This window comes from Rhinatrema bivittatum, chromosome 4 (assembly GCF_901001135.1).
Source record: "Rhinatrema bivittatum chromosome 4, aRhiBiv1.1, whole genome shotgun sequence".
NCBI lineage: Eukaryota > Metazoa > Chordata > Amphibia > Gymnophiona > Rhinatrematidae > Rhinatrema > Rhinatrema bivittatum.
The window spans coordinates 17473023-17486998 of NC_042618.1; the positions used below are offsets into that span (position 1 = coordinate 17473023).

General features: G+C 44.7%; 1 protein-coding gene across 2 annotated transcripts in view; it reads left to right on the forward strand.

Annotated features, from left to right (window-relative positions):
* The window catches only part of TDP1 (tyrosyl-DNA phosphodiesterase 1), a 298041-nt gene that overhangs the window by 62845 nt on the left and 221220 nt on the right, over window positions 1-13976 (forward strand). The window contains exon 8 of one of the 2 annotated variants that reach the window (XM_029597773.1): window positions 2448-2618. The exons of the other annotated variant lie outside the window; for it this stretch is intronic. Within the exon in view, the coding sequence (XP_029453633.1) occupies window positions 2448-2618 (171 nt within the window). The remainder of the gene's footprint in view (window positions 1-2447; window positions 2619-13976) is intronic. 2 annotated transcript variants of the gene reach the window in all.

Below are 13976 nucleotides of genomic sequence, written 5' to 3' on the forward strand. Positions count from 1 at the left end.
AGGTAGAAAATTCAACAAATACAAGTCTTTCAACCCTTTACCAGTATTAATCCCTAGGTACTTGATTTTATGTGCTGCCTACCTAAATGAGTGCTCACTTTTCAGGGAGCATTCCAGGTTGGCTGGAAGGGACACATTCAGAATTTCTGATTTGTCTCCATTTTAAACCCTGAAACCTTAGTAAAATTGCCCGGTTCTCCAACCACAGCATCTAACGAAATTTCTGGATCAGAGTAAATAAAATATTGTCAGCAAACAAAGATAACATAGTCTGGGTTAAAACAAATAAGCATGGGTGTAGCTTGCTTATTGCGGCGGTTACTACCCCTACTACCCCCTAACTAATCAAGCTAGATATTTCACTTGGATGCAGCTCCATCACTGCTCTCTACATTAATGGTGGGGGAGGAAGGGAAATAGAACCAAGAGCTTAAAGAAACAGATAAGTATGAGAGAAAAAATGTGTGAAGCTTGCTGGGCAGACTGGATGGGCCGTTTGGTCTTCTTCTGCCGTCATTTCTATGTTTCTATATGTATCATTCCCTAAACAGAAACCTAATATTTATTTGCAAATTTCCACTTATCTTAATGGGCAGTAAATCTAAAAAGATAACAAACAAAAGAGAGAGAGTGGAAAACCCTGTTGGGTCCTTCAGTAGGTGGCTGGTTTTGGTCGGTTGAGGTATTGGGGTTGTATGAAGTTGGGTAGGCTGATGCGGTTTTTGTTTTGTGTTTTTGAGTTAATTTTATGATTTTATTGTGTGTGTTTATTCTATAAATTGCATTGGGTCATCCTGTAGGGTTGGGAATGCAACTAATAATGTTTTAAATTTTAAAAAAATGCATATTGCTCTATGCTGTTTTCACTAAATATCGGGTTTTTCTTGAAGTCCTGTGATTTCACAGTTTGAATGCAGTGAATTCTTGCTGTCAAGTCTAGTTTTGATAACAGTACAGCAAAAATCAAATTTCCAAACAGATTTCTATGTTTATTGTTCCCCTACTGAGATTATGAAAAATCGGCATTTATCAGCTTGTGTGTTGAATAACTGAAATCTGTATAATGGGACCAATTTTTTCTAAAAGGTGACTTAATGGGTTCAGCATAAAATGCACATTTAGTCATTTTGAAAATCTATACTGCTTTTACCTGCTGCTTTGAACAGTATAAATACAGGATTTATCCCATGCTTTAACGGGGAATTGAGCCACTGAGTCATATGTGCTCTGTACATTGATGGCTTCTTGAATAGTGTAGAAATAAAAAAAACAAGTTGTGACGAGCTTCCAGAGCTATGCTGCCGCCTTCCAGGCAGTGCAGATGTTGGAAAGACAATTACTCCTGTCGGGTTAACTTTTTCCTGAACTATCACCCGTAGCTTGATTGACCTACGTTTTGTGCATGGCCGTGGACTGGACTGAGCTAAGCATTAGAATCTTTTGTATAAGACACCTTATGCATACAGGTTGTGTGAGCGTTGAATTGAACTGATGTGCCGCAGGGATCTGCGCTCTCAGCACACTCTTCAAGATATGTTACTCCGTTCTTTAAACTATTATTTGGTCTCGGCATAAACTATAAGAGGTATATGCTGATGACATTCAGGGTTTTTTTCTTATCAGTATTCCTGATCTTTGACTGTACAACAATGGGTCTCTCACAATAAATCTTTTTTTAATTTTTATTGATTTATAACATTTAAACAAATGCAATAATAAATGTTATAAATCTCTCACAATAAATTTAGATAAAACAGAAATTGATTCTTTCCACTCTAAAGAACCCAGATATCACATTTCCTATGCCTTTTCACACAAGGATCAAATCAACCCAATCAAACAGGCCTGCAATTTAGGAGTTATTCTGGATAAAACGTTGTCCATGAAACCACATATTGCAAATGTCAAAAGTTCATTGTATAAGTTACAAGGCCAATATTCAGTAGACTGTTTAAAGGACAAGGTATCTGGCTACGGTTAGCCAGATAGCTTGTCCAGTACATTCAGCGGGACTCATGATTTGGAAAAGTACTGGTATGAATTCCCTTCTGATTAGCAGAGGTTTGGACATGTCATCTGTCACCAGCTCTTTACTCTGACAGATCCCAGCCATCATTTCATAGTGATCGAGCCCAGTAGTTTGCAGGAATTGATCACAGTGATGTCGCCTCTAGTTTAGTCCATATGCTGCTATAATTTTTCCTTTGTACTATTCACTTTCTCGTGGGAGCATTATTTAGAACAATATGTCTGATTTCTATAGTTTACTGTGACTTGGAAAGCAATATTGAATGAAGTTTTACTCCTCCTGTATAGTATATTATTATTTTAAAACATAAGTACATCTCAGCTAAATCTAAATGTCTCAGATATTTTAGGTATTTTTCCAGATTATTTTTAATGTTTTGTAATGTTCATGTGAGTGAAAGTTTCTAATTATTTTTCAGAATATGGCTGAGTCCATTATTTTCCAAGTTGCCCAGAGGTGCTCCTGACTCTGCTGGTGAATCTGTCACAAACTTTAAGTCTGACCTGATGGAGTACTTGGAGTCTTATCATTCTCCCACCATCAAGGAGTGGGTGGAAATCATCAGAGAACATGATCTGTCAGAAACGAGGTGTGTGTACAATCTAAAGTCGAAAATCCGTGGCCAATCTTCCAGCAGTCTCCAGAGCTATTGCAAATATACTATAGGCCCCGAGAGCGAGAATGTGTAAAGTAGATCACGAGGCCTCATCTGAAATCGATCAGTCTGCACCTGCATTTATTTCCAATTGCAAGTCAGATCTGAAATGACCTACAGTCAGAATTTTAAGATAAATGCCTATGCAGAGGGAGCAATCCCAAAATGATGGCATTTAGTGCTTTTTGGCTGAATTGGGGATTTGGGCTGGATGCTCTTTTTTTTTTCAAAATAAAAAATATGATTTGAAATGATATGGGGGATTAGAATGTAGAAAGTATATATCTATTGCAAAACTTCTTCGTCTCTCTATTTTCTCTGTCCTGTGCCTTCTGTACACAAAGACTTGAGTACTGTGGCAGAGCAGTCAGTATGCAAAGGCAAGTCTGTACTCATGCACACAAGTTGCCATCAACTAACCGGTGTTTTTTTGGGGGTTTTTTTTTTTTGGGCCAGTTCAAAACTTTCTCTGCCTTGTGAAATTAATGGTTTTAGTAACAAAAAAAACCCCATGAAGTACCTGCTTCAGCTCACGATTAGTGTGTACCTGGAGTAAACGAGTGGGCAGGGGATGTTCTGTGTGCCAGAAGGGCAGACCAATACCCACGAATGGGTTATGCACCTCTATCAGCAGGAAAAGCTGACATTGTGGATATATAGCCCTGCCCTTATATCAGCCCGCCAGTATTCTCCATCTCCAGCAGATGGTGGTCATGCATTTCCCTACTGGGGATTGCCTGTTTTTAAAAAAAAAAAAAAAAAAAAAAAAAGCGGTTGCACTCTGAGAGAGACTCGGCAGTGAAGGCTTGTGCCCTCTTCCCCATAGCCAGAGACTCATTCCTGCTCGCAGCCAGGGAGGGCTGAGCTCTAATACAGAACACTTTTTTATATTCCAGAGGGCAGTTTTAGTGAGGCTCTCCTACTTCCTACCGGGTCTCCTTCTCAGTGTTGGTGTTCGGTATCTCCCGCCCATATTTCTAGGGAATTTAGTAGGAGTAGTGGCAGCACAGACTCAGCAGGTTGAGCAGCCTTTTTGGCAAAGTCCCACTTCCAGGCTTCCTTTCACTGGCCAAATGATAAGCCACAACGGTCCTTCGCACGCTTTTTTGTGTGACGCGTTGGTGAGTGCGTGCACGCCTTCTTGTGCACCTAGCTTCGTATACTTGGGCAGCCTATTGCTCTTTGCGATGCGTGTATTACGCATGGGGCTTGTGCCACATTGTGTATGTGTATTTGCACACAGATGAGCACGTAGCTGAGTGCATGTTGTGCGTGCAGGGCTGAGCACATATAGTGTGTCTAGTTAAACGTATAGCTGCACATGTAGTTCTGTGCATACCTACCTGCATAATTTTCTGCTGCATGTGTATTCAGGGCATAACTTTTACAAACGCGTTAGGGTTGGCAGCTATCTGTGATGCATGCTATCTAAGGATGATATAGCTGAGGCCTTCTACAAGTCTGTGTCAGCACTGCCTGGATGCTAGAGGTGACTTGCTTTCTACTGATTTGACGACACTAATCCCTTCCTCAATCTGAGGGGAATTGGGCTGAAGGCGTCACGTCAAGGGTGTCCTCTTCTTCGGTTGATCTACTGACAGATGTCCTCTGCAGATTCTCGCTCCCAGGACATTAGGTTTGGACCTGTAGGGCCTAGTATGGAACCATCCTCCTTTTTCCTGTGTGAAATTTCTTTCCAGGGACTACAGCCTTCTGCAGGAGCATCCTGCAGAGGCAATAATACCTCCTAAACCAGAGTTGCATGGTCAAGGCTCTCCTGTGTCTGCCACCACATGCAACCACCGTGGCGCAACAATAACTGACAATGTTCTGAGTGGAAGTAGATCAGGACATCACTAATATTTTGAGTGGCTCCACTCTTGAGGATGGGGGAAATCCCCTGGATTTAGAGCCACATAGAAGTCTTCTCTGTTTCTTTCATTGAGCTGAATTGCCGGGTCTGGTTTCTCAGACCCTGAAGACGCTTGGGGAGGCTGGGTGTGTCTCTTCAGTTGTACCGAAGAAGGATCCCATACTGGTCACCCTCCACAAGGCTTCATATTTCTGTCCCCTTCAGGATGTGATTCAAGAGTTGATTGACCTTGAATAAAGTGCACCAGAGGTGAGTTTTAAAGGAGGACGCTCCTCGTCTGGTTTATATCCCTTAGATTCTTAGGCCAGAGAGCAGTTGCGTTTCCCAAAGATGGATGCCTTGGTGTGTTCTTTTATTAAGCTTCCCACCATATCTGTTGCAGGAGGTGCAGCTCAATGGGATGCTCAGGATAGGATTGAAGCTATCTGTAAGCAAGCCTTTGAGGCCATAGCAATGAATTTACAAATCGCTGCCTGTTGTTCCCTGTGTGGCTCTATCTACTCGGCATCTCTGTCGGGGATCTCGGAATCTCTGTCAGGGATCGGTTTCAGATGGCGAAGCAGTAATAGAACCTGGGGTGGCCTTTTTAGCTGAGGTGGGCTGTGAGCTTCTTCACACTGCTATCAGAGGAGTTGCTTCCATTTATAGCGGCTAGATGTCGGCTCTGGTTGCTCAGTTGGTCAGCAGATACTGTTTCTTGGTTCATTCTCACCAAACTGACCTTTAAGGATTCTCTCTTGTTTGGCAGTGAGTTGAAAAAAATGTTAAAAAAAAAATGAAGGGAAGCTCAGGTCCCTTGTTTGCTAGAGGTTCAGAAGCCAGCTTCACAGCATTTTCGAGCCATTGGCCGCTCTCGAGATTTCAGGCGATTTTGGCCTTATTGGAGAGCTTCCTCTCAGAGACTCCGTTCCTTTGGTAGGTCTCAGTTCTTTTGCCCCAGAAGGCTTTGAAAGGAAGCAGGCTCTGGGAGCGGAGCCCCTCGATCTTCCCAATGAAGGTTTGTGGAGTTTCCTGCTGGTGCAGGAGATAAGCAGCCGCCTTTCTCCCTTTTCTCAGAAGTGGGTCCACATTACATCGGTTCAGTGGGTCATAGAAATGATTCAGAATGGTTGTGCACTAGAGTTCTTTCACATTCCGCTGGATGCTTTTATGATCTCGCCATCCAACTCCCCTCTGAAGAGAGTAGCTGTGGAATCTACATTGAGAAGACTATTGGATCTGAAGACTGTAATTCCTGTTCCTGAATCGCAACAACATATGGGCTGCAATTCCATTTAGTTTGTCGTACCCAACAAGGAGGCAGTTTTCATTTGCGAGGCACCCATTTCCGAATGGAGACTATGTGCTCCGTCATAATGGTGCAATCAGGCTACCTACTACCCTTAAGAGAAACATGGAAGGTAACCTACATGGAGCGGCAGTTACTACCTTGGGAAGCTTGCTGGGCAGACTAGATGGACCATTTTGGTCTTTTCCTGCCGCCATTACTGTTACCTCACGTCTCCGGCTCTGACAGAGGCCTGACTGCATAGTCCCATTCATCAGCAAGTTTGCCATTCTGGGACGACGTCATTTTTCAGACCTTGCCTTCAGGCTGGCCACTGTGCCCAGGACCTTCTCCAAGGTCAGGGTGGTAATAGCGACAGTTTGGTGAAGGATGGTATCCTAATTCACCCTATCTGGACGACTGATTGGTTCATGTTGAGACAGTGGAAGAAAGTCACTGGACATCTCGCAAGGTGGTCTCCTTGCTGCAGGATCTAGGTTGGGTGGTGAACTTGTCCAAGAGCAACTTACAGCCGTAAGTATATCTGTGTTCTTTTAGATCCAAAGCAGGGAAGAGTGTTTATGCCAGAGAAGTTGATTTCTCAAGTTCAAACCCTGATAAGGACATTCGCCTGACAGTGTGGTCTCATCTTCAGGTCCTGGGTTTGATGTCAGCGTCGTTGGAGGTTGTTTCCTGGACATGGGTGCATATGTGGCCTCTTCAATGTATATTGCTTTCCTGCTGGAATCATCAGTTGCAGGACTATGCAGTGAGTCTTCTCTTTCCATTGGAAGTGAGCATGCAATTGCAATGCTGCTTGCAGGTGGATCATCTCCGGAAGAGTATTTTCTTGGAAACACTGAACTGGTTAATGTTCACAACAGATGCGAGCCTCCTGGGTCGGGGGGGGGGAGAGGTGCTCACTGTCAGTAGCTGATGGTGCAAGTTTGCTGGAATACCAAGGAACGACAGTGGAGCATCAAGAGATTGGAAGCACGGGCAGTTCGGCTGGCATGCTTGTTTCGTCAAGGGTCTAGAAGCTTGGGCGGTCTGGATAATATTGGACAGTGCAATAGCTGTGACCTACATCAATCATCAAGGCAGCAACAGAGGTAGTCAGGTGTCTGAGGAGATAGACTCGCTCATGGTCCGGGCGGAGCTGCATCTCCTAGACATGTCTGCTTTCCACATTGCCGGAAAGGACAATGTGAGGGTTGCTTTCTCAGCAGAAAGAGCTTGGACCCAGGAGAATGGGAATTAGTGGAAGAAGGTGGCTGGTTTTGGTCTGTTGAAGTATCAGGGTTGTATGAGGTTGGGTAGGGCGATGCAGTTTTTGTGTCTTTGAGTTAGTTTTATGATTTTATTGTGAATGTTTATTCTGTAAATTTCATTAGGCCATCCTGTATGGTTGGTAATAAGAACATGTCATACTGGGTCAGACCAAGGGTCCATCAAGCCCAGCATCCTGTTTCCAACAGTAGCCAATCCAGGCCATAAGAACCTGGCAAGTACCCAAAAACTAAGTCTATTCCATGTTACCGTTGCTAGTAATAGCAGTGGCTATTTTCTAAGTCAACTTAATTAATAGCAGGTAATGGTCTTCTTCTCCAAGAATTTATCCAATCCTTTTTTAAACACAGCTATACTAACTGCACTAACCACATCTTCTGGCAACAAATTCCAGAGTTTAATTGTGTGGTCAGTGAAAAAGAACTTTCTCCGATTAGTTTTAAATGTGCCACATGCTAACTTCATGGAGTGCCCCCTAGTCCTTCTACTATCCGAAAGAGTAAAAAACCAATTCACATCTACCCGTTCTAGACCTCTCATGATTTTAAACACCTCTCTCATATCCCCCCTCAGTCGTCTCTTCTCCAAGCTGAAAAGTCCTAACCTCTTTAGTCTTTCCTCATAGGGGAGCTGTTCCATTCCCTTTATAATTTTGGTCGCACTTCTCTGTACTTCTCTGCGACTAATAAGAATGTTTTAAATAAGATGCATGGGTTAAATGTTGCTCTATGCATTTTTCACTGCATATCTGGTTTTTCTTGAAGTCCTGTGATTTCACAGTTTGAATGCAGTGAATTCTTGGTGTCACGTCTGGCCTTGATCTCAGTACAGCAAAAATCAAATTTCTAAGCAGATTTCTGTTCCCCTACCAAGATCACTTTATGAAAAATCAGCATTTATCAGTTTATATATAAGAAATAAGAAAATGCCATACTGGGTCAGACCAAGGGTCCATCAAGCCCAGCATCCTGTTTCCAACAGTGGCCAATCCAGGCCATAAGAACCTGGCAAGTACCCAAAAACTAAGTCTATTCCATGTAACCATTGCTAATGGCAGTGGCTAATCTCTAAGTGAACTTAATAGCAGGTAATGGACTTCTCCTCCAAGAACTTATCCAATGTTATACTAGCGGTGCCCGGCCACGCGTTGCAGTGGCAGAGTCAGGTTCTTTACCCTTCCTCCCCCTTCCCCTTGCTCATTTACCTCAGTCACTCATCCTCCTCCCCCTTGGTCACTCACCCCCCCTTCCCTCCCCTGTCCCCACTCCAACTCTCTCACCTCACACTCACCTCTTCCCTCATTCTCCCTCCCCTCACTGTCACCTCCTCCCGCCTACTGCCTACCCTTCAGATCAGAAAACCTTTGTCTTTCTATTTCTCTGGGAACCCCCCCCCCCCCCCCCATCCCAACCCTTTACATCAAATAATAACCCCCCACCCTCTTGCCCCCTCCCAAGACCTGGGAAATTAAAATTGTTGGTGCTACATGTGGTCTGTCCCTGGGCGTCTGTGCGCGTTATGTAGCCAAATAGGGGAGTGCCTAACCAAATTTGCACTTCCAAATTTGTTTTGTGGTCTGGGGAGGGCTATTTTGGTGCGTTCCCAAGATCGTGCAAGTTTAGTGTATGTATTTGTGTGAACCTCCCCCTTCCCCCAAAAAACAACCCTATGAGAAAAGTTCTCTCAAACTAACCACCCCACACTCTCCTGTCCCCCCCTCGTGACCCCTCCCCAAGATGTTCGCAATAAATCCACCACCCCCCACCCTCCAGACCCCCCGAGACCTGATAAAAATGTCAGTCAGTGGAGCGGGCGTTCAGGAGCGGTCCGGGAGCGATGTATTGGTGTTGGTCCGTCGGCTGCGAGCACTGAAACGGGTTCCGACGGCCCTTTGCCTTTACTATGTCAGTGGGATGGAGCAATGGCAGCGGTAGGTCCTCTGACATAATAAGGGCAAAGGTCCGCCGGCTGCCAGTCCTGAAAACGGCACCGAGGGGCCCTTGCCCTTACTATGTCACATGGGCTACTGCCACCATTGGTGTCTCCGAGTGGCATAGTAAGGGAAAGGGCCGTCGGCGCCGTGTTGATTGCTGGCAGCCGACGGCCGTAGTGCAGGAGATGTCCCGGACTGGTCCTGGCCCCCCGCTGGAGCCTCCCGGACTTCTGTCAGGTTTTGTGTGTGTTGTGAGGGCCTGGGAAGTAAATCAATTTGGCATGTGTGTGGGGGGTGTGAGGAGGGTGGTTTTGTGTGTGTTGGGAGGCTGTGGGAAGTAAATCAATTTGGCATGTGTGCGGGGGATGTGAGGAGGGTGGTGGGTGTATTTTATCCTAAAGGAAATAGTTATCTTCCAGCGAAAAAAGTGCACGTATGTGTTAAAATGGAAGTGAAACGTGGACCTGGACTGGCGAAATGATTAGTGTAGCGTGTGTTAGTGTAAGGTGTAACAGATGGCGCTTACGTCCAGCAGATGTTGCTGTTTTCTGGAAAAAAATGTTAAACCTATTTTACCTGTCACAGGTGTGACATATCTGTAATGTAAGTACAGAATAACCTTCCTGTATGCGAAATGAAGGTTGTGTCCAAATTTGAAAGCAATCGGTTCAGTGCTTTCTGAGATTAGCGATTTTGTCCAAACTATTTAACATTTTTATTTATATAGATAACTGAAATCTGTATAATAGGACCAATTTTTTCTAAAAGGTGACTAAATGGGTTCAGCGTAAAATGCACATTTAGTCATTTTGAAAATCTATTCTGCTTTTACCTACTGCTTTGAACAGCAGGTTGTGAGTAGGTGTTTGCATAAATACAGGATTTATCCCATGCTTTAACTGGGAATCGAGCCACTGAGTCATATGTGCTCTGTACATTGATGGCCTCTTGAATATTGTAGAAATAAAAAAAAAACAAGTTGTGATGAGCTTCCAGAGCTATGCTGCCTTCATCAGGGCAGTGCAGATGTTGGAAAGACAATTACTCCTGTCAGGTTAACTTTTTACTGAACTATCACTCGTAGCTTGATTGACCTACATTTTGTGCATGGCTGTGGACTGATTCAACTCTGTTTTAGCTAAGCACTAGAATCTTTTGTATAAGACACCTTTATGCATACAGGTTGTGCGAGCGTTGAATTGAACTGGTGTGCCGCAGGGATCTGCATTCTCAGCCACATTCTTCAAGATACGTTACCCCGTTCTTTAAGCTATTATCTGGTCTCGGCATAAACTATCTAACCCAGTAATGGTGAATTCTAGTCCTTGAGTGCCACAAACAGGTCAGGTTTTGAGGATATCTACAAATAATATGCATACGAGAGATTTGCATGCACTGACTCCATTGTATGCAAATCTATCTCATGCATATTCATTGTGGATATCCTGAAAACGTGGCCTGTTTGTGGCACTTGAGGACTGGAATTCACCATCACTGATCTAGCCTCTAGGGATCTGTAGTGTTTATCCCTTGCCCTTCTTGCCCTCCTCAAGAAGAAATATTTCCTGATGTTGGTTCTGAATTGTCCCCACTAGAGTTTCATTTTATAACCCCTTAATTCTACAGATTCCTTACCACCAGAAAAGGTTTGAAGTTCAAGTATCATTAATCTAGCGATCTGAAGTTAGTGAAGCAATGTGACAAGGTGATAGCTAAAGCCAGAAGAATGCTGGGCTGCATAAAGAGACGAATAACTAGTAAGAAAAAGGAGGTGATGATCCCCTTGTACAGGTCCTTGGTGAGGCCTTACCTGGAGTATTGTGTTCAGTTCTGGAGACCATATTTCAAAAGGGACAGAGACAGGATGGATGCGGTCCAGAGAAGGGTGACAAAAATGGTGGGTTGTCTCCATCAAATGATTTATGAGGAGAGGTTGAATAACCTAAATATGTATACCCTGGAGGTGAGGGGATATATGATACATACCTTCAGATACCTGAAAGGTTTTAATGATACACATTCGACATACCTTCTCCGTTGAAAAGAATCCAGTAAAACTAGGGCTCACGAAATGAAACTCCAGGGAGGAAGACTCAGAACCAATGTCGTGAAATATGTATTCACGGAGAGGTTGGTGGATGCCTGGAATGCCCTTCTGGAGGAGGTGGTGAAGATAAAAATGGTGAAAGATTTCAAAGGGGCATGGGATAAACACTGTGGATCCCTAAAGGCTAGAGGATGGAAATGAGGAAAAGAGCACTTGGGGGTAACGTGCTGGTGTGGTGGTTACTAGCTTTAACCAACAAGCCTTCATACTGTTGATACAACTCATTATTGCTCTCTGCTTTAATGGCAGGGGGAAAAGAGGCGAAGGAAAATTAATTTTCTGACATCAATCATCAAGGACATGAATTTTGTGGTTTGGGGTAACTTGCTGATGCGGCTGTTAACTACCCTTAATCAATAAGCCTTATACTTGTGATGTAACTCAAACATTGCTCTCTGCTTCAACGGCAAGAGATAAAGGGGAACTGGACTCAGACAGAAACCAACAAGGGCTCTGACTTTATCAGTTTGGGAAAATAAGTTTGAGGGGTAACTTGCAAGGCAACTGCTACCCCGATGATAGCTTTACGGGGGAGACCTGTATGGCACAGCTGGTGCTACCATAAGCTTGCTGGGCAGCCTGGATGGACCATTTGGCCCTTTTCTGCCGTCATTTCTATGTTTATTAGATATCTGAAGGTCTGTATCATATCTCCCCTGCACCTCCTCTCCTTGAGTATATACACACTTAGATCCTTCAACCTATGCTCATAAGTCTTCAGATATAGACTCCACACCATTTTGGTCGCCTTTCTCTGGACTGCTTCCATCCTATCTCTATCCCTTTTGAGATAAGGGCTCCAGAACTGAACACAGTATTCCAGGTGAGGCCTCACCAAGGACCTGTACAAGGGCATGATCACTTAGTTATACCTCTCTCTATGCAGCACAGTATCTTTCTGGCATTAGCTATTGCCTTGTCACATTGCTTCGCTACCTTCAGATCATCAGATACTATTATCCCAAGCTCTTTCTTCTCATCGGTGCACATTCATTTGGAAGAGATACTTGCAGCAAATAAAGTTCCTGAACCCATACTTATGCGTCTGCTTCTCTTGTATACTCGTCTTTTATGCTGTGTTTTTTGCTTTCTACAGAGACACAGTAGTTTGAGGAATGTTAATGTGATTGGACAAGAGAATTCTGAAAGTTTATTGCCTGTACCATGATTCAGCCTTTAATATTCAGCTGCTTGAAGAGCTGTGTGCATAGGAAACCCCCCTACTGTGCATTTCCTCATCAGGACTGAAATGCATTTGATATGTAATTCTGCCCATGCCTGCCTGTGGTGTCTTTTTTGGTTTTTTGTTTTTTTGGGTGGCGGTGCTGGGAGTGTAGTGGGACTATATGGTAAATTTGTGTTCCCTGAAACGTGCATGCCTGCCTTCACTCAGCTACATTCCTCTATCTCCTCCTCCTTTCATCCTTTTACTGCTTCCCCCACCACACCATCACCGTCACCTCTGCAGCCCTCTGTCTATTGATCAGAGCCAAGGACCCTTCTGGTCATCTCTTCTGGGGGGTAGTGGGTTCATGATGCCTTGTCCCCTGCTTTTTATCAGGGTGAGGCCTGACTCCCCTATACTCCTCCTGCTCCTTTTCTGAGATGGGTGTATTCTGTGGGTCCCGCTGCTGCATGCTGTTTCCTAGGGCCCCCGTTTTACCTTTTTGCTGCTTTCTAATGATTGCTGGGGTGTGCCCTACCCCGCACCCAAAGTCCTACTTTGCTGCTTTCTTCTATTGGTAGAGGAGGTGATCCTGGGATCCCACTTTGGTGCTTCCCATTGGCAGAAGAGTTGCTCCTAGGGACCCACGCTGCTGCTTCCTGTCAATGGGGGCTGTTGTAGGCTGCAAAGATGTAGCTTCTTTGTGCTCCTCTTACTGCTCTTCAGAGATTGTGTTTGCAAGTTTCACTGCTTGACTCCTGCTTTTACCTCTGGGATATTGCCAGCGAGTAGATGAGCATATTTTTCAAACCCTGTGCATTGATACTTGGGAGCAAAGGGCAACATCTGGAATACTATGTACATTAATGCTCATAGTATGGGAAATAAAGACCCGGATCTAGATGCAGTCATGGAAACGGCTGACTTGGATGAAGTGGCTATCATGGAGACGTGGTACATGGAAAACATGACCCAGATATAGTTATACCGGGCTGCAATCTATTCAGGTAGGACAGGCTAGGAAGAAAGGAAGTGACATATATATATTAAAATTAATATTAAAGCAACAGAACTGCAGGGCTTATGAGGTAATGAGGAGGTGTGTTAAGATGGAAAGAGGAAATGGAACATCTATTTATATTGGTATAATACAGCGCTTCTCAACCAGTGTGTCACCAAACACCGGCAGATGTGTCGCATCTCCCGGTGTCCTACTGCCTGTTGCACTTCCCTTCTCCCTTTTTCCAGCCCCCGCGGGCCAATTGGAAGCCTCCTTTCTTCCTACCCCCATTGCCCAATGGGAAGCCTCCTTCATTCTGCCTGCCCCCCGTGCAGGCCAATCGGAAACCTCCTCCCTTCTACCTACCAGTGGGAGAAGGAAGAAGGGAGGAAGCCTTTCATTGGCCGGTGAGGCAGGCATCAGAATACCCGGGGGTGGGGTGGGAGGAATAGAAGTGTTGAATTCCGAAGCAAGGCTGCCACAGGACCGTGGCGGTGAAGAGAAAAGTTGACCCCCCGACGAAGCAAGGCCGCCACACCCCATAGTTGCGAAGAGGAAACCCGACCCTGACCAAGGCCACCACGGGAGCCCATTCCCGTGGTGGCGCAAAAAGAAGGCCCGCCGGAGTAAAGCCGTGGCGGAACTGGAGCCCTTCCC